The 25,874-nt window shown below is 40.0% G+C and overlaps 1 protein-coding gene across 4 annotated transcripts in view; it reads right to left on the minus strand.

Annotated features, from left to right (window-relative positions):
• Nucleotides 1-25,396, minus strand: part of kcnq3 (potassium voltage-gated channel, KQT-like subfamily, member 3) — a 57,436-nt gene extending 32,040 nt beyond the window's left edge. For 2 of the 4 annotated variants that reach the window (XR_013282227.1, XM_077512023.1), the window contains exons 1-2: nucleotides 24,922-25,395; nucleotides 20,690-21,119 (exon numbers count right to left, since the gene is read on the minus strand). Coding sequence is in view for 2 of the 4 variants with exons in the window: in XM_077512023.1 (XP_077368149.1) it covers nucleotides 20,690-21,012 (323 nt within the window). In the remaining 2 variants the exon portion in view is untranslated. Of the gene's footprint in view, nucleotides 1-20,689; nucleotides 21,123-24,921 lie in introns of all 4 variants that reach the window. The other 2 variants (XR_013282228.1, XM_077512033.1) reach the window with 2 other exon arrangements.
• Between the last annotated feature and the right edge of the window lie 478 nt (nucleotides 25,397-25,874).

A 25,874-nucleotide genomic window follows, 5' to 3' on the forward strand; every position in this document is an offset into this window, starting at 1 on the left:
AACATGGAACCTACCAAAATAAAGATTAAAGTCTCTTCTTTCATCAGGAAAAAAAGTATATTTGTATCTGTTTTTACATTTTGCAGCAATTAGCATTAGAATTAGCTAAGTTTCATCATTATTCACAAACCTGTTGAAAATACTGTGAAAAGGAGCTTGTTGCAACATGGCCCTGGCTGATCTCTTATACTTTGCTGCCACCTGCTGGCCATTTTTTTCCCTTTTTTTTGTATAACTACCATTGCTTCAAGTGACCTCTTCAGGTCAGAAACTGCATCAAAGCTGTCATAATGCTCCAGCATACAAAAACCTAAAAAAAACAAACAAACAAAAACGTATAAATAGGTTTTTGGGAGTGAATGAGTTAATGACGCCGCAGTTGGAGTTAACTGCAACACGTTAAGAATGACACCCATTGTATATTTAAATACAAAACATGCTTCATTTTTAAAACATCTCTAGCCTAGCGCTAACAGGAAGTTAGCAAATGCTAACAGGAAGTTCGCATCGACTTTGGGAGTGATTTTCCTTCAAACATACCCACAGATGAGATAACACAAATTCTTCCCAATGTGTGAAAAACGACTTATTTTAATCGCAACTTTCTTCAGTACTCACTTTGTGTGCACGGCACCACACTGCCCCCAAGAGGCCAAAACGCACAGGAACACTCAGTATTTGTTCTTACTGTTTTTTCACTTGCTTTTATTTTTAATTTATTCCATTCTTATTTCACTTTTTCATTGTTTTCATTTTGTCATTGTCCTTTCAAGTTATATCATAATATAAAGTTAACATTTCAAGGATTCAAAGACTTTCCTTTTCTCAAAATCCAAACGCAATCCCCGAGGTCCCAGGTTAGCCCAGGAAGTCCCATTAACTCATTCACTGCCATTGACAACTATAGACGTCAAAATCCAAGCAAACAGTGTAAATTTTGAAAAAAAAAAGAAAAAAGAACATTTAAAATTCAAATTTTAATATAAAAAAAAATTAATTTAGTTTTAGTTATAGTCTTCTGACTAAATTTAATTAAAGCCTTAGTCATAACTCAGTCACCTGATTGTATTTTAGTTTTAATCCAATTTTAGGCAACAAAAATAAAGAGCAATTTTAGTCGACTAAAATTGACTTTTGGAGGCCGAGACCCAGTTTGTGGTCTCAGTAAGACCAAGACCGATCGCAAGAACGTCAACGGCCGTGTTGTAGGGTAACAGGAATCCGTTCTACGCACGATGGTAGCACTTAGCAATGAAATTGTTGTCATCGTCGTTATTCATAACGACAATGATTAATAACTATGAATGAAAACAATGAATAACTAAAATTAAATTCAAATTTCTTGTCAAAATTTGCACTGGCTGTTTGCTTGGATTTTTGACGTCTATAGTCGTCATTGGCAGTGAATGAGCTAAGAACTCAGAACGATGCACAAGACCCAGAATGAGATTTGGAAGATGTATGAGCTGTCACATTATACGTTAGATGCAAATAAGACGGAGCTGAGCTCGACTCCAGATTTTATTGTCTCGGCGTTTTATTTCCCAGGAGGAGACGCACGACGATCGTTCATCTCGGTGAAGAGGCTGAAGAAGAGGAAGCACATTTCTCAATGTTCAATTCCGAAGCCAACGGGAAAAAAAAAAGAGAACGAACGAGGCAAGAAGCCGCGACGGACACGACTTGCAATGTGGCCCGTTGACGGTTTAGTGAGCTCTTAAAAAGTTGAAAAGGGAAGTCAAGCGTAAACATTTCTTGACAACAATATGTTGTTATATGTGAGCTCGCTATTCGAAACATGACATCCGGACTCATCGTACATTAGTGGAATATGAGTTATGAAGCAAAATCAGGACGTTTTGATCCATCTCAAGGGGCGGCCATTTTGACACTTGCAGTTGCAACCACCAATCACAGCTCATCTGTTTTCTCAAGCTGTGATTGGTTGAAACCTGAGCAACTGTGATGTCATTTTCACTCGACAGCAAGTGGCAAAATGGCCGCCTTTTGATGTTGATAAAAAAAAAAAAAAAAAAAAAGCCTCATTTTGCTGCTTAACTCAAATTCCTATAACACAATATTAAAATAGAATCTCATATTTTTAGACTAGTGGGGCTGCGTAGAACATACTTTTGCCAAGAATTAGTTTTTGGAGTTGACATCCCCTTTAAAACATTCGGCGAACGTCTGTCGAACCCGCCACGGCATCTGTTAGCACCCGGATGCTAACGAGCGCTAACAACGCTGAGAGCTTATTATTTGTTTATCACGTGTGGATGATTTGTGGAATATGAGTTATGAAGCGTTTTTGATCCAGCTCAGGGGGGCGGCCATTTTGTGACAACCAATCACAGTTCAACTTCTGAAAACAGGTGAGCGGTGATTGGTCGTTGCCTGAGCAACTGTGATGTCATCTTCAGTCGACAGCAAGTGGCAAAATGGCCGCCCCCTGAGATGGATCAAAAGCTCCAGAAAACAGGCGAGCTGCGATTGGTCATTGCCTGAGCCCTGGTATTCTTTTTTCCCGCCCCTAATATATATATATATATATTATATATATTATAGGGATGTGAATTGCCTCGTAACTGACGATTCGATCTGTATCACAATTCATTGGTCACGATTCTATTTGGTACAGATCCAAATTTTTGATGCGATTTTGTATTTTTTTGTTTTTTTTTAATACTCAAATTCAGAAAATACTAATCCATAAACTCATACAATTACAACACTAAGATTTGTATAAAAATGTATTTTTTTGAAACGTAAACTTGTATTTAAACAGTTCCTAGTCGGGGTGTGAATTGCCGAGTACCTGACGATTCGATTCGTATCACGATTCACAGGTCACGATTCGATTCGATACCGATTAATCCCGATACGAATTTATAAGTCGATTGTTGCGATTTTTTTTCAGTCATATTTAGAAAATACTAATCAGTAAGCTTGTAGAGTGTAAGATTTATATGAAAATGTATGATTTATTGATCTGAAATTTCAGTCTTATAGAGGTTGTAATCTGTTTCATGTTTGAACAGCATTAAAATAAAATATTAAGGCTTAATGTTCCGTTCATATAACATTCTTCCATGCTCAAGGTGTGAATCCGAACCCGAAGTCAGACGTTTTGTTGAATATTTTTCCATTAAAAATGGAAGTTGAAAAATCGATTCACACACACACAAAAAAAAAAAAAAAAAAAGGCAATGATGATAAGACGTTGATTCCGAATACCGAATGAACAATTCTGAGCTCTTAAAAAAAAAAAAAAAATCGATTTTTTTTTTTATTGAATCGATTCGAGAATCGCGCGATGTAGTATCGCAATATATCGCCGAATCAATTTTTTTTTAACACCCCTAGTTCCTAGCATCAGAACGGAATACAAGTCCCATGATGCATTTCACCAATTCAACTTTCTCCTTCACAACAGGAGAGGAAGAAGAACCAAAAGAACACGCACACACATTTTATGGACTCACAATGATGTGTCACCGCCTCAGCAGAGGTCCAAAAGGTTGCGTGTGTGCGTGCGTGTGCGCGTGCGCGTGCGCGTGCGTGCGTCCCGAGTGGGCCGAGCGTCTCTGGAAGCTTTTAAGCTGTCACAACCAGGAAGTCAAACTTCAGTTCCGAACGCAACAATCTGGAACGATTGCGTTACGTTCGGGACAAAAGAACGGACTGGTCGCCAGTTGATGTACACTTATTTCGACAAACGAGGGATCGGTCGCCAGACGCAAACCCGGAAGCTGTGAGGAAAAGCTGCCGAGCGCTCGCAAGCTCCATAACGTCTTTGAAGGCGAGTTGAAGGACGGCGCAACTCGCCCGAGCCTCGTTAACGAGCTGGCCTCCGTCTAATTAGGCGGCCGGCCGGCCCGGGAACCGAATGACCCCGCCGAGGTCATCGGGGGAGAGACCTCATCGCCGACAACGTCAACGTCGACAACGCCAACACTCCACTTGCGACCGATTTCTTGAACCACTTCCACAGGAGGAGGATGATGAAGATGAAGATAATACCGATAATATGACGACAGCGATGATGAAGATGATGATGAGCCCAATTATGAGGAAGGTGAGGATGAAAAACACCAAGATGAAGACAAAGTTTATGATGATGATAAAGGGGAAGATGGTAAATGTAAGGATGATGATGATGATGATGAAGATGACAAGTATGATGATGATGATGAAGATGACAATGTGCTGACAATGCTGGTAAAGATGAAGATGATGATGGTGATGATGACGATGATACTGAAGATGGTGATGAAGAGGAGGATGATATAGACAATGATGATGATGACCATGACAGTGATGAAGATGATGATGAGCCCGATTATGAGGGTGAGGGTAATGATGAGATGATGAAGAGGAAGATGGTAAATTTGATGATGATGATGATGAGGAAGATGGTAAATTTGATGATGATGATGAAGAGCATAATGAGATGAAGTTTATGATGATGATGATGATGATGATGAAGAGGAAGATGAGATGAAGTTTATGATGAGGATGATGATGATGATGATGATGAGGAAGATGGTAAATTTGATGATGATGATGAAGTTTATGATGATGATGATGATGATGATGAGTGAAGATGAAGATGAGATTTTGAAGTTTATGATGATGATGATGAGGAAGATGAGATGAAGTTTATGATGAGGATGATGATGATGAAGTTTGATGATGATGATGATGAAGAGGAAGATGAGATGAAGTTTGATGATGATGATGATGAAGTTTGATGATGATGATGATGATGAAGAGCATAATGAGATGAAGTTTATGATGAGGATGATGATGATGAAGTTTGATGATGATGATGATGATGAGGAAGATGAAGATGAGATGAAGTTTGATGATGATGATGATGAGGAAGATGAAGATGAGATGAAGTTTATGATGAGGATGATGATGATGAAGTTTGATGATGATGATGAGGAAGATGAAGATGAGATGAAGTTTATGATGAGGATGATGATGATGAAGTTTGATGATGATGATGCTGAGGAAGATGGAAAATTTGATGATGATGATGATGACGAAGATGAAGATGAGATGAAGTTTGATGATGATGATGATGATGATGAGGAAGATGAGATGAAGTTTATGATGAGGATGATGATGATGAAGTTTGATGAGGATGATGATGAGGAAGATGGTAAATTTGATGATGATGATGACGAAGATGATGGTGATGATCACGATGACAATGTGCTGGCCATGCTGGTAAAGATGATGATGATGATGATGATGATGATGATGTCATCAACGATGGAGATTGATGTCAAAGTTGACAATGAGGCTGATGAAGATGGTGACAAAGATGACGAAGATGATGATGATGAAGGCAATGATGAAAATGACGATGATGATGATGTGTAGATGGTACTAATAAGGATGATGATGAGGATGAGGATGAAGATGTCGACGTGTAGCGGCTGCAGAAAAGGATGAAGAAGACGAAGATGAGGATGATGAAGATGCTTCCACATTTTTTGGGGGGGTTGGTGTGCATTTTTCGACCTGGTTGCCAGGCAACTGAAACTCTTTGTTGTGTCATCCCGCCCGCTGCACACAAACACACAAACATGCACGCAGGCTAACATGCTAAATTGCGGTTAGCGTGTTGCACGCGTGATCGAGCATGTGACGCGCGCCGGGGTCACATGACGACGCCGTCGCGTGCGCACCATCAACACGATAAGAGGAGACGCCCCCCCCGCGGCCCCCCCGCGGCCGCTCGCTCGTCCCGGGTGGTTGCCGTGGCAACGAGTCTGCCGGTTGCCGTGGCAACGGCGCACTCCAGATGCCAGCCGGGAGCTCGTCAGGTGCAAAGTGGCGGCCCAAGCGCAAGTGAGCGGAGCATTCAAAATAATTGGAATAAAAATCAAATCATTGATATCCAATCAATTTGGACTTTTTCAAGCCTGTTATCGATTCACAACGCCAAGAATTCATCGATTATATTAATATTTTTTTTCCCATAAATTAACAAGAAAATGATCAAATCTATAAGTGGCCTATCATTGACTGGCGACCAGTCTATCATTTGTCCCCACAAAACACACACAAATACACAATTTATGCACAAAAAACACATACATATACATATAGACAAACTGGCGATTGGTCGCCAGGCAATACCAGAGCACAAATTGACAAATGCTGGACTGAAAAAAAAAATAAAAAAAATAAAAAAAATAAATAAATAACTTTAATGTCTCGATTTGTCATTTCTGTATTTGTCAGACTGGAGTACATCATGACAATGTTGTGCATATCTGTAAATTGAAGCAGAAATCCTTCGTCAATCAAATAATTTTGAATCGAAAATCGCTTGAATTGAGAATCGAAAATCGATTCTGAATCGAATCGTAGACCAAAAAAAATCGTAATCTAATCGTGAGACAGTCAAAGATTCCCACCCCTTATATATATATATATATATATATATATATATATATATATATATATATATATATATATATATATATATATATATTAGGGGTGTGAATTGCCTAGTACCTGACGATTCGATTCGTATCACGATTCACAGGTCACGATTCGATTCGATGCCGATTAATCCCGATACGAATTTATAAGTCGATTGTTGCGATTTTTTTTCATTCAAATTTAGAAAATACTAATCAGTAAGCTTGTAGAGTGGAAGATTGATATGAAAATGTATTATTTATTGATCTGAAATTTCAGTCTTATAGAGGTTGTAATCTGTTTCATGTTTGAACAGCATTAAAATAAAATATGAAGGCTTAATGTTCCGTTCATATAACATTCTTCCATGCTCAAGGTGTGAATCCTAACCCGAAGTCAGACGTTTTGTTGAATATTTTTCCATTAAAAATGGAAGTTGAAAAATCGATTCACACACAAAAAAAAAAAAAAAAAAAAGGCAATGATGATAAGACGTTGAATCGGTAAGACTACCGAATTCTGAGCTCTTAAAAAATAAAAAAAATGTAAAAATCAAATTTTTTTTAAAATTGAATCGATTCAAGAATCGCGCGATGTAGTACCGCGATATATCGCCGAATCGATTTTTTAACACCCCTAATATATATATATATATATATATATATATATATATATATATATATATATATATATATATATATATATATGTTGGTAAAGCGCATTGTCAAGTAACCAGGAGGTCAAATTTCACAATTTCGCTCTCAATGTGCTTTCAGCATTCCCACGCAATTTCTCCAGAAATTGCACTTAGTCTAGTTTATTTAGTCATTTATTTACTTTGAATTTTGGCAGTTTTGACCCTCCATAGTTTCACGCACAACACTGTGAGTTGTGTGTGTGTGTTGTGTGGAGGTTGTGGGACGGCGGCACGGAGGAGCCACGCTGTGCGTTTGTTCTCCAGATGTAATTATCCCCTCCGAGGCAGGACGGGCGCTAAGAGCGCCATCCATCATCCGGGCTGAGTCGCATGGCGCACTGAGAGAGGGCTTATAGCTGGCGCTGCTCCGCCAAACGTATTGGAAATATTTATTGATTGTCACGTCGCCTTCACGCTGACCTCATTCGGAATGTCGTTTGTCTTTTTTAAAAGGGACATGAAATGGAAAATGGAAGCTAAAGAGCGGCAATGAATTGAGGATGACATGCATACTTTTGAAAGTGGAAGACTATCGGTGTTCGACAAGTCTACCAAATTTGATGTTGCGACGGCAAACTGGCTCCAAGGGCGGAATTTCACTCAAAATTGGAACAACCGCTGGAAATTATGAAATTGGGATCAAAGTCTTCAAACTGTCTTGCTGTCTTTTCTATGGGGCCATTATTGTGCCAAAACTATTTACAAATACGTATATTTCGTAGGGCCCCACCAATATGCCACCGATTTTTTGAGGCTGGTGCCAAAACTGATTATTGGCAGAAAAAAAAAATACTGATTACAGATTAATTTGCCGATTATTTAACTCATTCAGTCCCAGCCATTTTCACTGAAGCAACCGCCTGTTTTACTGGATTTGGACTGATTTTGCAAGGCCCACAGAATATTGTGTTCCATTGCTATAAAAACATGGAACCTACGAAAAGAAAGATTAGAGTCTCTTCTTTCACCAGGAAAAAAAAAAAGTATGTTTCTATCAGTTTCATTTTGCAGCAATTAGCATTAGAATATAGCTAAGTTTCATCATTATTTCACAAATCTGCTTAGAATTGTGGGGAAAAAGCTTGTTTTCAACATGGCCCTGGTTGATCTCTTATACTCTTCTGCCACCTTCTGGCCGTTTTGGTAATTACTATCATTTTTTTTTTCACCCCTTCTCTTCAGTTGAGAGACTTGCATCAAAGCCTTCTGTATGTAGCCTAGCATAAAAAAATAAAAAAAATAAAAAATGTACAAATACGTCTTTGGAACACTTAACATATTTAAAATAGAACGTATTGAACGTATTTATACATTCTTGGCAGCAAATGAGTTAAACATATATAATGCATAAAATGAACCCCTTCCCCAATTCCTTTTCAATGGGTGCCATATGACAAAAACTTTCGCAATTATGATTCTTTGCTTTAAATGACAAGTCCATATTAAAAAAAAAAAAAAAAAAAAAAAAAATCAAAATTCATGACGTATACAAGGTTATTGTAATATAGATTTATGTGTTAATGATAAAGAAAATCATTTGGGACTTACTGGGCTAACCTGGGACCTCTGGGATTGTATTGTATATATTGGGATTGTAGGTTCTGTTTGATTTTTTTAAATTTTTTTTTTAAACGTGCTGTGCATTGAGAGTCTGATATAAGTGTGCAAATGCTCACGTGCACATTTTAGAGGGACCATTGTTGCTAAGATCAACATTTTTTAACGTGAATTTCCGTCGACGGCGTTCAAACAGTTAATAAATTTTAATCGGTCTGAGCAGGACAATTTTTTTGTTTGACGTGCAAAATTTTCCCACCATGATGAACACAACTTTGGCGACTTTTTTTTTAGAGTGTGAAAGCTCTTGGGATGCATTTGTGCTGATAATAATAACGATGACGAACGAGAGGGACTTGTGCCATAATAAAAAAAAATAAATAGCGTGGCAATGATTCCAGGAAAGGTGTCACCGTTTATTTTTAATTGTTATATTTTGTAACAGGAAGTTGAAGTGACATCATCACAGTCACTGAGGCGCAGGAAAAAAAAAAAAGTGCTTGTCCCGTCAAAAACGGGAACATTGGTGTCTTTGCAAATAAATCCAACTTGTAGTGTCAGCATATAACCGCCCCCCCACCACCCCCCACCCCCCACCATGTCCTCTGTCGCCCTTCAGACCACCCTACGGGCCTTCAGCGCTGATGCCGATTTGGCCTTAAAAAACAAACAAACAAGTGTGTTAAAATGTCATCCACGCTGACTTCGGTCACTCACAGGAAGGAGAAAATGCTGCGCCCCCTGCTGGGCTGCACGCATGACAGGAAGCCCTCGGAGGGTGACGACCATATTTGGGGACTTCAATTAAGTAGAGATAGACCGATAAGGTTTTTTCGGGCCCGATACCGATACCAATTATTAGTAGTGAAGGATGCCGATAACCGATATTTGGAGCCGATATTCATTTTCACTAAAAAGGGACATCAAAATTTGGAAAAAATACAAACTCCAGCTCTTATCTGTTTTTTGTTTTTTTTGTTTTTGTTTTTTTAAAGCATATGTTTATTGAGCAACTTTTAGGGTTAGTAAAATATTTTTAAGGGTTTTTTTTTTCTACACGAAATAAAAGTCTTCCAAAATTTTAAAATATCCAAAGTATTAAATTTTTACTTATCTCAGTTTTAATTTCAACCAAAAACCGAAGGTGCAGAGAGTTCCCAGGGTCGACAAAAATGAAAATAAAAACTTTTTTAAAACATTTACATTTAAATTAGTTTCCTGAAGTTAACACTTAAAAAAAAAAAAAGGATCTATTATCGGCCATATGATTCGTCAAAATGGCCGATGCCGATATTTCTCAAAATGCTAAATATCGGCCCAGCCGATAATCGGTCTATCCCTACAATTAAGTCAAGCAAGGGGTTCATAACGTAAAAGGCTAATTGAATTATCACTCGGGGAACCTCTGGTACCTCACAATATGATAACGATATGCGATACAAGGCTCACGATAACGATTATCTCACGATATGATGATAACGCGGTTATCGATATATTGGTCAGGTCATAAGTCCATGATAATGTACGATAAAACTACTTAAGACATAAACGAAACATCGACTTATGCCCGTTACCATCAGTTTCTCTTTCGCGAATATTGAGAAGGGGGACTCCGCCTCTGTAGGTGGCGCTATACACCATAGAGATGAGCTGGTGGGAACCTCTGGCTACCTCACAATACCATACGATATGCAATACAAGGCTCGCGATAACGATTATATCACGATATGATGATACCACGCAATTTGTCCAGAAATTGCGCGGGAATGCTGAAAGCTGAATGCTACGATTTGAATGCATGTGGAATGCTTATGAAATAAACTGAGATAAATGATGACATTATAACCTCCTGGTTACTGGACAATGCGCTTTACCACGGAGCAGTATCAGACACCTGGTAATGATGATAAGTTGTATGTATGGAAGTGGGCGTGGAAAGTGGGACTTAGAAAAAGTTCAATGTCTGTCCCATTGAAAATGAATGGGGAAAAGTTGTGTAAAGTATTGCGGAATCAGGCCATATAGGCATGAATTTTTAAAGCAAGTGAATGGTGTAAATCGGAATTATGTGGGAGAGAATTAAAATGTGGCATATTTTCAGCATTCCCACAATAAGATAAAAACAACAAATGAAGCAAAATTGTGAGAAGGCAAGTTTGCTGGTCAAAATGAGTTTTGAGGTTGAGGACCAAAATAAAAAAACTATTTACAATTTACTCCGCCATTTTGCTTGTTTACTTTCGCCTCAAACACTTTCAGGTCGGAAAAGGGGAAAAAAACAACAACTCTGGTATATCCGACTTCCGACCATCCTCGAATGCAGCATCAGTAAGTGGAAAGCAATCCGTCCGCCAGCCAATCGGATTCGCCGACATCCAGGAAACAGGAAGCGGAGGCGAGGCTCCATTAGCAATTTTATTTTATTTTTTTCGGGGTGGGAGGAGGGCAGGGGGGGATGAATAAATGATGAGAGTGCACAGTCAGCGGCCGGCGACTTTCGCCGGGAAATCCGATGCTGATCACGCTCGGCCAAGACCCAAACGCAAAAGCGGCCGTGTCCTCTAAAGCGCTTCACACGTCTTTTGATCCAGTATGATTATGTATCAGCATTTTCATGCTCAATAATCCGCACAAGGAAAAAACGCACGTCCACTGCTGCCGATGTGATCATCGGCATCATACACGTTTAGAAATAAATACCGCAGGATGTCAGAACGAGGAAAAAGTTGACGTATTTGATTTTACTTGAATCTATTCTTATTTCACTTTCTTACTGTTTTTTATTTTATCCTTTCAAGTTATATTATATTATGAAGTCGATAGTTCAAGGATTCAAAGTTTCAAACAAAAAGAAAATTGGGCCCTAACATCCCTACAAGAAATTTTAGGTGTCAAGCAGCATTCCTCGAGGGCCGCAGTCTTGCATGTTTTGGAGGTTTCCCACTTTCAACACAGCCGACTCACAATTTAAGCTCATCAGCAAGCTCTGCAGGAGCCTGATAATTATCCTGATCATTGAATCGGGTGCGTTGGAGTAGCGATACCTTCGAAAACCGGCGGCCCCGAGGAATGTAGTTTGACACCGATACTTAACTCATTCACTCCCAAAAACGTATTTATATGTTTTTTAATGTCATTTTTATAATGCAAGAGCATACAGAAGGCTTTGGTGCAGCTTTTGATCATGAAGAGGTGGCTTAAAACAATGGTAGTTACTACAAAAAATGGCCAGAAGGTGGCGGCAGAGTGGGATCAGCCAGGGCTATGTTGCAACAAGCTCTTTTTGATAAGTGTTTTCACCTGGAATGTGAATATCAATGAAACCTGAAATCTGCATTCTAATGCTAATAAAACAGTCTAATCTAATGCTATAAAACAGAAACAGACACAAATATATTTTTTTCCTGATGAAAGAAAAGACTAATGTTTCTTTTTGTAGGTTCCATGTTTTGATAGCAATAGAACACAATATTTTGTGGGCCTTGTAAAATCAGCCAAAATACAGTATAACAGCTGGGAGCAAAGGGGGTTGCTTCAGTGAAAATGGCTGGGAGTGAATGAGTTAAAAAAAAAAAAAAAAAAAAAAAAACTCAAATGAAGCATTTTTTGGAGACAAAAAAACAATAATTAAAAGAACCTGCTCTAAAATGAATTAAAAGTAAGAGAATTTGAAACACAAACGTCCAAACAAAATGCAAAGCAACTAACATGAAAAATGTCAAATGATTGCAGAGTCTGAGTTTTTTTTGGGGGGGGTCTTTTACAAAGAGCAGATCTCCTTTCTGCAGCCAGTAAGCTCATCCTCCTCAGGGTCCCCCCCCCCCCACCGCTCCCACATTGATCGCCTTTGTGTGCATGCACGCGAGTATCAAATGGCCGCGATTGCGTGCACGTTACATGCGTGTGCACGCGCACGAGCCCCTCATTGACCACCGAAAACATCCTTACACTAACTCTATGAACACCACTGATATGATTGCATGAAATGAGGAGCTGTAAACTAGTTGGAAACACACAAAAAAAAAGGGGGAGGGGGTTCAGGGGTGGAGTTTTCATAAAAAATACAAAAATAAAATAAAATTAATCGACATTTAAAAATAAAATAAAGATTTCAAATAAAACGATTTGACGGACAATGATTTTACGTCATGTGATTTCAAATCGAGTCATTTCAATCCATCAAAATCAGCAAATTTCGATTTGACCTAAAATGATTTGAAAAGGAGTTGATGAAAAAGAAGATTTGATGTCAAATTGGTTGAAATCAACTATTTTGATGTAGAATTATTTGATGTGAATTGAGTTCACTTAAAAAAACAAAAAAAGAAAAAAAAAAACAACATAAATTGGGTTGACCAAAAAAAGAGTTCATATAAGAATATTTTCAGGAACAACAGTTAACGTAAAATTTTTGGAGTAAAAAGTAGGGGTGGGAACCTCTGGGTAAAAAGCATTCGGCGTGAAACAAGTTACTGCAAAAATTTGGCTCAATTTTTTTTTTTTACAATGTACTTATTAACAAGATTTGAAAAGAAAAAACTGACATCAAATGAGTTGATGCAAAAAAATATTTGATATTAAATTATTTAACATGAGATGACTTAACGTGTAATGATTTGACGCCAAATGACTTGGCAAAAAAAACACAAAAAATTATGTCCAATAATTTCACGAGTCATTGATTTGACATCCAACATATAGAAAAAAAAATGTTGACTTAATTTGTCATAATTTTTGTTTTGGGACTTAACATTGTTTTGGTGCTTTGTGGTATGTGCTCTATTTTGTTCTATGAATGAATTTGATGTTTATTCTATTTATTCAATTTATGTATTTATTTATTTATTTATTCACATATTTCTTGGTATTAATCAATTGATGTAAATTTTATTGACTTGTATACTTACAATCTTTGTTTTATTTATCTTATTCTTTACTGCATGACCGATTTCCGTTCCATGTGCAGTACTTTGTATGTAGCAGCAATGCTTGTTTGAAAGTGTTTTATAAATAAAGTCGAGAATAAAAACATTTGGCGTAAAAAAAGATTTGATTTACGAAAGAGTTGGCGCTAGCCTGTTTGGCGCAATGAGATTTGCCGTAAAAGAGTTTCCGCGTCCAATGAGTGTCAATGTGCTGATGAGTAATACTAATTAAGTCTGTCCTCTTAAGAGCAATACTAATAAAGTATGTCATGTGCGGCGTAGTAATAACAATAAAAGCGCGTCTTCTGGTGGCTAACGCTAATGACGATAAAGTACGGTGTCCCGTATGCGCATTAATGTCGCGCCGAGATGCGGCCGGTGCTGATTTATGCCGCCGGGATGTTGTGATGGGAGGGGCCTCGACGAGGCCGCGGTCAAAGCGTGCTTATGATTCACCTTTAACGAGACTCTCGAGTCGGCCATCTTTCGACTCCGCTTCCCGCAATCATTCAATCCGCGTCGCCGTCTTGACCGCTGTCGCCGTTAGCCTCCTGCTAACCTGCGGCAGTGCATCAATCGACGCAAAAAAATAAAAAATAATAATAAAATTATTTGGCAAAAATATCATTTCATTTTGGGACAAGGCTGGAACGTAAAAAAAATAAAATAAAATGTGGGAAAAGTCGCGCACTTTCCGGATGCACTGTACAACTATTAGTAGAGATAGACCGATAAGGTTTTTTCGGGCCCGATACCGATACCAATTATTAGTAGTGAAGGATGCCGATAACCGATATTTGGAGCCGATATTCATTTTCACTAAAAAGGGACATCAAAATTTGGAAAAAATACAAACTCCAGCTCTTATCTTTTTTTTTTTTTTTTTTTTTTTTAAAGCATATGTTTATTGAGCAACTTTTAGGGTTAGTAAAATATTTTTAAGGGGTTTTTTTTCTACACGAAATAAAAGTCTTCCAAAATTTTTAAATATCCAAAGTATTAAATTTTTACTTATCTCAGTTTTAATTTCAACCAAAAACAGAAGGTGCAGAGAGTTCCCAGGGTCGACAAAAATGAAAATAAAAACTTTTTTAAAACATTTACATTCAAATTAGTTTCCTGAAGTTAACACTTAAAAAAAAAAATGGATCTATTATCGGCCATATGATTCGTCAAAATGGCCGATGCCGATATTTCTCAAAATGCTAAATATCGGCGCCGATAATCGGCCCAGCCGATAATCGGTCTATCCCTAGCTATTAGCATGTTTATTAGCAAGTACACGAAAGTCGATTTGGAGTTAGTGACAGGACTTGGTTGCTTTCAAGTCGCCTGAAAGCAAGTGAAAAGACGTCATCGGTTGAAAGAGTCAAAATGACAATGTCAATTTCAAAGTGTGTCACAACGACTTAGTCCATTTAAAGAGTCAAATGACTTCCTTGATTGAGAGAAGCTCCAGTTACTTTCGTCAATCAATCAATTAGCCGGTTTAAACTGTCACGACGGTTGTCGATTTAGTGAGTCACGACGACGACGACGCCCGAGTCCATTCAAAGCTGAGGTGCCCAAGTCCGGTCCTCGAGAGCCCCCCTATCCATGGAATCAGAATCCTGCCCATACTCAAAACCTCGTAATAAGGGTTTGAATCTCTGAAAACATTTTTTTAGGACTGAAAATTTGTTTTGAAATTCCAAAAAATTGTTTTCAATCTCCCAAAATATATTTCTTAATGACTGAAAAGTCTCTAAAAAAAAAAAGCCGTCAAAAAAAAATAACAGCGTTTAACCCACAAATTTTCAGAGGTTCAAAACGGTCACAAGCCAAGTTTCAAAAAAGGCATTTTGGCATCGTTCTCCCTGTGCATTGATTTGTTTCCCATTTTTGAAACCTGTAAACTCTGAACGTTCTCAAAATGTTGAAAAAATATTTGCAAACCTGGAAACTGGGTTTGAATCTCCACAAAGCATATTAAACTCGACGAAGTGCAATTTCTGGAGAAACGGCGCAGGAATGCTGAAAGCTGAAAGCTACGATTTGAATGCATGTGGAATGCTTATGAAATAAATTGAGATAAATTATGAAATGATAACCTCCTGGTTACTGGACAATGTTTTTTTTAACCACCGAGCAGTATCGGACACCTGGTAATGATGATGTTATTTGTATGGAAGTGGGCGTGGCCCCCGCGACCCGATCTCAGATAAGCAGTAGATGATGGATGGATGGATGGACGGATGGATGGATGGATGGATGGTTCTTCAAACTCTTTTTGACCTCCAGCAAACTTACCTTCTCGCAATTTACGTGACGTTATGTTTACTTCATAAGCATTCAGCTTTCAGCATTCCCACGCAATTTCTCCAGACATTGCACTTAATCTAGTTTCATAAGCATTCCGTACAGTTCAGTAGTTGACCGTATGATTTTCTGCCGGGAGATAGCGGCATAGTCTAGGGGTGTTAAAAAAAACATCGATTTTTTTTTTTTTTTTTAAGAGCTCAGAATTGTTCATTCGGTAGTCTTACCGATTCAACGTCTTATCATCATTGCCTTTTTTTTGTTTTGTTTTTTTGTGTGTGTGTGAATCGATTTTTAAACTTCTATTTTTAATGGAAAAATATTCAACAAAACGTCTGACTTCGGGTTAGGATTCACACCTTGAGCATGGAAGAATGTTATATGAACGGAACATTAAGCCTTAATATTTTATTTTAATGCTGTTCAAACATGAAACAGATTACAACCTCTATAAGACTGAAATTTCAGATAAATAAATAATACATTTTCATATAAATCTTACACTCTACAAGCTTACTGATTAGTATTTTCTAAATTTGAATGGAAAAAAAATCGCAACAATCGACTTATAAATTCGGATCGGGATTAATCGGTATCGAATCGAATCGTGACCTGTGAATCGTGATACGAATCGAATCGTCAGGTACTAGGCAATTCACACCCCTACGGCATACTGTCACGTATGTACATTGCGTTACGTGACGTTCTGTTTACTTCATAAGCATTCAGCTTTCAGCATTCCCACGCAATTTCTCCAGAAATTGCACTTAGTCTAGTTTCATAAGAATTCCGTACAGTTCAGGAGTTGACCGTATGATTTTCATGCCGGGAGATAGCCGCATACTGTCATGTACGTTGTGTTACTTGAAGTTTCATTTCTTGACGGCTTATTCCTCACAAGGGTCGCAGGGGGTGTTGGAGCCTATCTCAGCTGGCTCTGGGCAGTAGGCGGGGGACACCCTGAACTGGTTGCCAGCCAATCGCAGGGCACAACGAGACGAACAACCATCCACACTCACAAGCACACCTACGGACAATTCGGACGCTCAATTAACCTGTCATGCATGTCTTTGGAATGTGGGAGGAGACCGGAGTACCAGGAGAAGACCCACGCAGGCACGGGGAGAACATGCAAACTCCACCCAGGAGGTCTGGACTTGAACCTGAGTCCTCCGAACTGGGAGGTGGACGTGCTAAACACTCGACCACCGCGCCGCCCCCGTTACTTGAAGTTATGTTGAATATTTACGAATGAAGAAAGCGGTCTAGTTTTATACTGAAGTAAATTGTGTTTTACCATTCAAGGTCTGTGTTTGTGACGTCCCAAGTTACGTCAGTTGTAGTCCGTCAGTGAAGTCGGGGGTCCTTTTTTTTCCCCCCCAGACTTCGCAAGCGGAATTTCCAAGTTCCCGTACACACTTCCTGGTTTGAACTTGGAAAAGTCCCACTTTCAGCATTATCATCGCGACTCCAATTTAGCGTGTCAAGCAGCATACGCGCTACTAATGCTGCGTGTTTACAAGCATGTGTTCTGGGGTGTTGCCCTCCTAAAGGTCATTTGTTGTTGTTGTCGTGCTTTCGCTTCTCCGCAGGTTCTCCTTCCTGCCACATTAGCACGTAGCTCGCTAATGTGTCAGCCAACCCGCCCGGAGACACTTCCTGTGCGCACTTAAGTGCTGTTCGACAGCTGCCGGCATCCTGTGCGCCGCGCCGAGTCCCACCGGGAACGTAAAAAAAATAATAATAATAAAAAATGTAACGCGTAAAAACCAGCTCATCGTTTCAATCGATCCGGAAGTGTCAAACGTGACAGCCGGTTATTTCCGTACGTTTGATTAGCCGGCGGCTAACGACTTGCACGTTAACGTAAAAAATGACCGCGACCGCAAAGTGACGGCTTAACGATGCTCTTAAACAACTCTTCCTGACACCCTGGCATCGATCGGGGTGTCTTAAGTACACGTGACGGGCGCGCGCTCAAACAAGCGGTCATGTGGTCGGATCCCCCGCCGCCACTTTGAAGGACGTTCCATTTTGACCACAAAGCTCTTTGACTGCACAAAAAAAAAAAAAATGTGTTTGAAGCAGGATGAAAAACTTGTGGGGAGCAATAAAACCCTCGCAAGGTCTGGCCTCAGCTGATTTCCGTCCAATCAGAAGGTTCACCGGGACCTCCGTGCCCTCACAATCCCCGCCGCAATTTAACGCCACCTGCCACGAGGACCATTGGCTCATGACTGATGAGCTTGTCAATCATCCTCATCGACTAAGTCAGTTGTGCCTGATCTTTCGAATCGGCTGTGTTGGAGGACGGAAACAATCGAAAAAAAACTACAGAACTCCGGCCCTCGAGGACCAGGATTAGGGTCATTTTGACCCACAGCATAAAAGGAGGGTTAAAATGGACTAAGTCTATTTGACAATGACATAAATCAGGTGACTTAAAATCTTACTAAAATTATGCAACCACTCACTGGAATTTCGAGGCGCTGTGTGATGACATCATCACTGCGCCGTGTGCCGATTGTAAAGAGATACGGCCCGGCCACAGGGACCAATCATGAAACATCCATCCATCCATCCATCCATCCATCCATCCATCCATCTTCCTCCGCTTATCCGAGGTCGGGTCGCGGGGGCGGCAGCTTTAGGAGGGAAACCCAGACCTCCCTCTCCCCAGCCACTTCAACCAGCTCCTCCGGCGGGATCCCAAGGCGTTCCCAGGCCAGCCGAGAGACAAAGTCTCTCCAGCGTGTCCTGGGTCGTCCCCGGGGCCTCCCACCGGCGGGACATGCCCGGAACACCTCCCCCAGGGAGGCGTCCAGGAGGCATCCGAACCAGATGCCCGAGCCACCTCAGCTGGCTCCTCTCAACGCGGAGGAGCAGCGGCTTGACTCTGAGTCCCTCCCGGATGACCGAGCTTCTCACCTGATCTCTAAGGGAGAACCCGGACACCCTGCGGAGGAAACTCATTTCGGCCGCTTGTATCCGGGATCTCGTTCTTTCGGTCACGACCCACAGCGAGTCATGACCATAGTTGAGGGTCGGAACGTAGATCGACCGGTAAATCGAGAGCTTCGCCTTTCGACTCCGCTCCTTCTTCACCACAACGGACCGATACAGAGTCCGCATCACTGTCGACACTGCACCGATCTCCCTCTCCATCCTGCCCTCACTCGTGAACAAGACCCCAAGATACTTGAACTCCTCCACTTGGGGGAGGATCTCATCCCCGACCCGGAGAGGACACGCCACCCTTTTCCGATTGAGGACCATGGTCTCGGATTTGGAGGTGCTGATCCTCATCCCAGCCGCTTCACACTCGGCTGCGAACCGCTCCAGTGAGAGTTGGAGATCCCGGCTTGAAGAAGCCAACAGCACCACATCATCTGCAAAGAGCAGAGATGCAAAGCTGAGGCCACCAAACCGGACTCCCTCGACGCCTCGGCTGCGCCTAGAAATTCTGTCCATAAAAGTTCTGAACAGAATCGGTGACATCCCGGATTCAGAAAGAGCAATCATGCAACAACATCGTTGGAATTATGGCACAGCATCCGCCCAGTCAGTCTCGACAAGTTGAAAGGTCACCGATTGGCCCCGCTCGCACTGCAGCAAAATTTTCCCGTCGCCCTGTACGAATTGTAAACAACCGACGGGTAATGTTGACGTTTCGTGACTGTCAGCTGCGGCGGCGCCGCTCTGATGATGATGATGATGATGATGATGTCACGGCAGGCGTTGGCTGACAAAGAGCCGGCGACACATTCGCATATGGGGCGGCCATATTGGACGCATGGGACGCCAGACGCACGCTGACGGCTGACTCACTTGAGTGTCATCGCGACAGCATTCCTCGCTTCGCCTTTGACTGGCGTTTGCCCGTTAGACGCCGACAGTCGCTTCTGGGAGGAATGAGTGTTGGGTGTTAAACTTCACACGGAGCCGGCGTCCAATCTTTTAGCTAACGTCTTCCACGTGGACTGTTTTGCAGCGATGCTCAATGAAAATCCGCGATAGAGCTACGTCACAATGAACCGAACTATGAAGGAACCGTCTTACGTTCTGTATATAGTACTCTCAAGTTTAAGTCGTTCACTCTCAGCCATTTTGACTGAGGCAACCCACTTGGGGCCCGGCTGTTTTCCTCGATTTCGACTGATTTTGCAAGGCCCACAGAATATTGTGTTCCATTGCTATAAAATTCTTGGAACCTACCAAAAGAAAGATTTGAGTCTCTTCTTTCATCAGGAAAAAAAAGTATGCTTCTATCTGTTTTGCAGCAATTAGCATTAGAATATAGCTAAGTTTCATCATTATTCAGAAACCTGTTGAAAACACTGGGAAAAAGTGCTTGTTGCAACATGGCCCTGGCTGATCTCTTATACTCTACTGCCACCTACTGGCCATTTTATATACTAACTACCATTGTTTTAAGCGACCTTTTCATGTCAGAAGCTGTATCAAAGCCGCCTGTATGCTCTAGCATAAAAATAAAATAAAAAAACCATATAAATAAGTTTTTGGGAGTGCAGGACAAAGTATTACAAAACGTATTTATACGTTTTTGGGTTTGAATGACTTAATTAAAAAAAAATTAATTGCAATTAGGAAGAAAGTAGCCGTCAATGACCATCAAATGACAGGAGGCGAAGAAAAACAAACAGCGCCGTCCAAGCACGACGGCGAAATGTGTTCGGACCTGACCCAAAGTGGACGCCAACCAAAAAAAAAAAAAAAAAAAAGTGTGAGAATTGTTGTGGACGTGACTCACACGAAGGCGTGGTAGAGGAGCGCCCATCCTCGGGGTCTCTCCAGCGCGTCGTAGATCAGGTTCTGAATCCTCCTCTTGCGGGCGTTATTCCTCTTGGCGGGCCGGCTGTAGTTGAGCGGCGTTTTGGCCAGCAGCCCGATGGCCGTGCCCTGCGACGACCCCCGCTTGTAGTCGGGCGCCGCCGACGCCGGCGCCGGCGCCAGCAGGGCGCCGTCTTTGTCGCCCACCGCGCCACCCTGCTGCTGGTCCGCGGGGTCCTTCTTGTGGTCCTCCGAGCCACTCGCCGCTGCCGCCGCCGCCGCGCTCCTGGACCGCAGTCCCATGGTCAGTGCTGCTTGCCCGGATCGGGCCGCATGCCATGGTCCGGCCCGGTCCGCCTCAGCCTGGGGTCATTTAAGGATGCCGGGCGAGGAGGTGCCGGCAGGCGAGGCTGCTTGCGACGGGACAAAACAAACAAAAAAAAGTGGTGTCAAGTCACGGAGGAGGAGGAGGAGGAGCAGGAGGCGGAGCCTTGCTGTCAATCAAATGACTTGTTCTTTAAATTTGGAGTTGAACTCTTCTTATTAGTTTTTGTTGTCATTTGTCCCAATGGAGCCTCGCTATTCGCTGTGGAAATATTTTTAGAGTTAAAATTTGCATATCACTGGCGTTGATTACAATAGCATCGAGTATAAAATCAACTTTTTTTTTTTTTTTTTCCGTCATCCAAAATATTCTTGTTGACATGTGAATGCTGCATGCAAATAGGCATTTTCGGGAAAAATAAATACATAAATAGATAAATAAATAAATAAATAAATAAATAGATAAATAAATAAATAAATATATTTATATATATATATATATATATATATATATATATATATATATATATATATATATATATATATATATATATATATATATATATATTAGGGGTGTGAATTGCCTAGTACCTGACGATTCGATTCGTATCACGATTCACAGGTCACGATTCGATTCGATACCGATTAATCCCGATACGAATGGTCACGATTCGATACCGATTAATCCCGATACGAATTTATAAGTCGATTGTTGCGATTTTTTTCCATTCAAATTTAGAAAATACTATCAGTAAATTTGTACATGTACACTGTAAGATTTGTATGAATATATTTATCTAAAACTTGAGGCTTATAACCGTGAGCCACTGTACACAAACAGTTTGCAATCTGTTTCACATTTGAACAGCATTAAAATAAAAATATTAAGGCTTAATGTGCCGTTCATATAACATTTTTCCATGCTCAAGGTGTGAATCCTAAAAAAAAAAAAAAAAAAAAAAAAAAAAAAAAAAAAAAAAAAAAAAAAAATCGATTCTGCTGATTATTGAATCGATTCGAGAATCGCGCGATGTAGTATCGCGATATATCGCCGAATCGATTTTTTTTAACACCCCTAATATATATATATATATATATATATATATATATATATATATATATATATATATATATATATATATATATATATATATATATATATATATATATATATATATATATATATCAAATAAATAAATACATAAATAAAAAGTCCATGAATGGGTGAATCCACTGTTGCCAAACCACTAACTGTTAATTTTGTCTGCCATTTTGAAATTTAGTCTCAGTCTTAGTCCAATTTCAGTCACACTTGTTACTTTTTAATTTAGTTAGTTAACCTCATTTCATTTTTATTTTGTCCATTTTTAGTCGACTATAAATTAGGGATGTCACGATATGGGGCAATATCGTGATGTCGTGATATTAAAACTGCCACAATATCGTCTTCGTCATGTTCACAATATTTAAAAGATTTAAAATCTGCTAAAAAAAAAAAAAAAAAAAAAAGTCAGGTTGATTTCCATTTGTGCAGTTCTAGCACCCTCTAGTGGCTACTTTATTAGTGCAAATTAATTTTCATTCGGGATGTTTTGGCCTTCTATGTTTAAAATCTGTGCGAATTGTCCGATGAAGAGGAACCAAATTTGCTTGTGAAGCGATCAATGTGTGCTTGCATTAGCAAGTAAGTGCCTCAATATTGTTATTAGAGAATGTAGGTGCTTTATATGCATTGCTGTTAAGTACAAAAGTATGATATTGTGCTTTTTTAGAATGAGCTCTTTTTTTTTTTTTTTTACATTATAGTGATCTTTTGTAAATATCGCCAACCCCCCCCCGCAATATCGTGATAATTATCCTATCGTGACCTTCATATCGTGATAATATCGTATTGTGATGTGATTTGGGTATCGTTACATCCCTACTATAAATCTAGCGTTTTAGTCTGTATTTTTAGTCCCAAAAAAATCGTCATTTCATTCGTCTAGTTCAGGGGTGTCGAACTCATGTTTAGCTCACGAGGGGCCACATGGAGGAAAATATAATTACCAAGTGGGCCGCTTCAGTAAAATAACGGTATATAACTTAAAAACGATTGCTGTCAATTATATGCAGATTTTCGCTATTTGTGTGCCAGCCCTAGATTGCAGAACTGTAATCATATTGTTACAAAAAATAACACAAATGCAAATGGAACGCGGCAACATTAAGTCCTGGACGAGTTAAATCGACCGGTTTTGCATATATATTGTTCCCAGAATGCATTTTGTGGCGCAGTTAATAAGGACGCTAATCCTCGTCATATCTATTTGTGTTACCAGTAATTGAATTTGTGTCATATAACGCGTTTATGTCAGTCTATTATTCCAAATAATAATAATAATAATAATTAAACAAACCATAACTTTAAGTTGTGTGTAAAATAATGACATCCGGGACGACTCCCCCGTACAAGGACAGCTTGTGAAGTTACAAATTTTGCATATTTTGATTGTGGCCGACTGATTAATTAGTCCAACATTTTTTTTTTTTTAACTTTACAAAATCATCTCACAGGCCGGATTAAATTAAACCCCTTTGTGGGCCTGATCCGGGCCGCGGGCCTTATGTTTGACACCCCTGGTCTAGTTGAGACTAGTTATAGTCCGGACTAGGGGTGTGAATTGCCTAGTACCTGACGATTCGATTCGTATCACGATTCACAGGTCACCATTCGATTCGATACCGATTAATCCCGATACGAATTTATAAGTCGATTGTTGCGATTTTTTTTCATTCAAATTTAGAAAATACTAATCAGTAAGCTTGTAGAGTGTAAGATTGATATGAAAATGTATGATTTATTGATCTGAAATTTCAGTCTTGTAGAGGTTGTAATCTGTTTCATGTTTGAACAGCATTAAAATAAAATATTAAGGCTTAATGTTCCGTTCATATAACATTCTTCCATGCTCAAGGTGTGAATCCGAACCCGAAGTCAGACGTTTTGTTGAATATTTTTCCATTAAAAATGGAAGTTTAAAAATCGATTCACACACACACACAAAAAAAAAGAGAAAAAAAAGGCAATGATGATAAGACGTTGAATCGGTAAGACTACCGAATGAACAATTCTGAGCTCTTTAAAAAAAATAAAAAATAAAAAATAAAAATAAAATCGATTTTTTTTTAAATTGAATCGATTCGAGAATGTAGTTACACGATATATCGCCGAATCGATTTTTTTTTTTTTAACACCCCTAGTCAGGACAATATGAATATTTTTCTTTTTGCCAGCAGATTATATTGAACCTTTTCAGAACTAAAACTATTTCACATAACATTTTCTCTCATCTTTTTTGATGACAAACAACTTGACACACAATGACAGTGGCTACTATGACTTCATGCTACAAGCTAGCATTAGTTAGCAGTCACATTAACATTATTGTTGGAAAGTTAAAGCCGTTGGATTCATGTTAAGTTATAACTATAATTTACTCTTTTTTTTAACCTTTCACAGTGAATCCACCTCCCGATTTTAGTCCAGTTTTCATGAAGTAAAATACATTTTCGCCTCGTCTTCATTAGTCGACAAAAACGTACAGTCTGATTCAGAATGACGGTTTAGTCTCGTTTTAAAAAAAAATGTGTGTTGACGAAATTATTTTTTGTTTAGTTTTTTTGTTGACGAAAATAACACTGGGCTCCACTGTATTATTTTATTAAGAATGATTCTTAATCATCTCGGACTGAGACGAAAGCAACACCTCAGAAACGCACGACAGACAAAAGAGCCGAGAGGCGAGCGGGCACGCATGCGCACTCACTCGCGACAATTCGTTCAAACATCTTTTGTTGTTGTTGTTGTTATTTTGTCGACGGAGAAAAGAAAGCAAGCAGGCTCACCGGCAGGCATGGCTCGGGTCTCCCTGGCTTCCCGCCTCCATGAAGCCCCGCGCGCCAATGAAGGAAGCAAACCGCAGCGACGGCGACGTACTCGCCAGTCGCCAGCTACATTCAAAAAAAAAGAAGAAGAAGAAGAAGAAGAAGAAGAAGAGGAAGAGATGAGCTGGGTGGAGACGGAAGGCGGCACGAGGAGATGAACGAGTGAGGAAGTAAGGAAGGAGGTCGATACTGGAAGTGAAGCAGAAAGAGGAGAGAGGCGAGCGGCGTGCGCGTGCACGCCAGCAACACGGAGGGCGCCGTGCGCGAGCGCGCAGCAGCAGGTACACCTTGTTCGCCGGGGAAAAACGGGCACGCGCACGCGCCTGGCCCAGATGAAAGAGACAGCACAGGTGGGCGGGGAAAAAAAAAAGAAAAAAAAAAGAAGTCAGGACATCCATCACTGCGCAATCGATCAAGCTCACATCGATTGATCGATTGCTTGATTGATTGGCAGCCCATTGGAGGGCGCTCAATCCCGGAGCTGGATTTAAACACACATAACACGCAGTTGTAAATTGATTTTTTTTTTAATGATGTGATTAAACATGGAAAAGGAAATTATTTGTGCTGTGTACTTGATGGTTAATTTTATGCTTTGTGGAAAAATTGGTAGATTTTCATTCAAGCAGATGTGATTGACATCGGGAAACGGAAACGGGCGACCTCACGATACGATACCATATGCCATACAAGGCTCACCATAACGATTATCTCTCGATATGATGATACTACGATTATTGATATATTGCTCAGGTATAAATCCACGATAATCTACGATAAAACTAATCATATAATAATAATAATAACAATAATAAATTAAAAAATAATAAAAAAAATAATTCCTGCGATTGGCTGGCAACCAGTCCAGGGTGTCCCCCGCCTACTGCCCACAGCCAGCTGAGATAGGCTCCAGC

The sequence above is a fragment of the Festucalex cinctus genome, chromosome 1 (genome assembly GCF_051991245.1).
Source record: "Festucalex cinctus isolate MCC-2025b chromosome 1, RoL_Fcin_1.0, whole genome shotgun sequence".
Taxonomy (NCBI): Eukaryota; Metazoa; Chordata; class Actinopteri; order Syngnathiformes; family Syngnathidae; genus Festucalex; species Festucalex cinctus.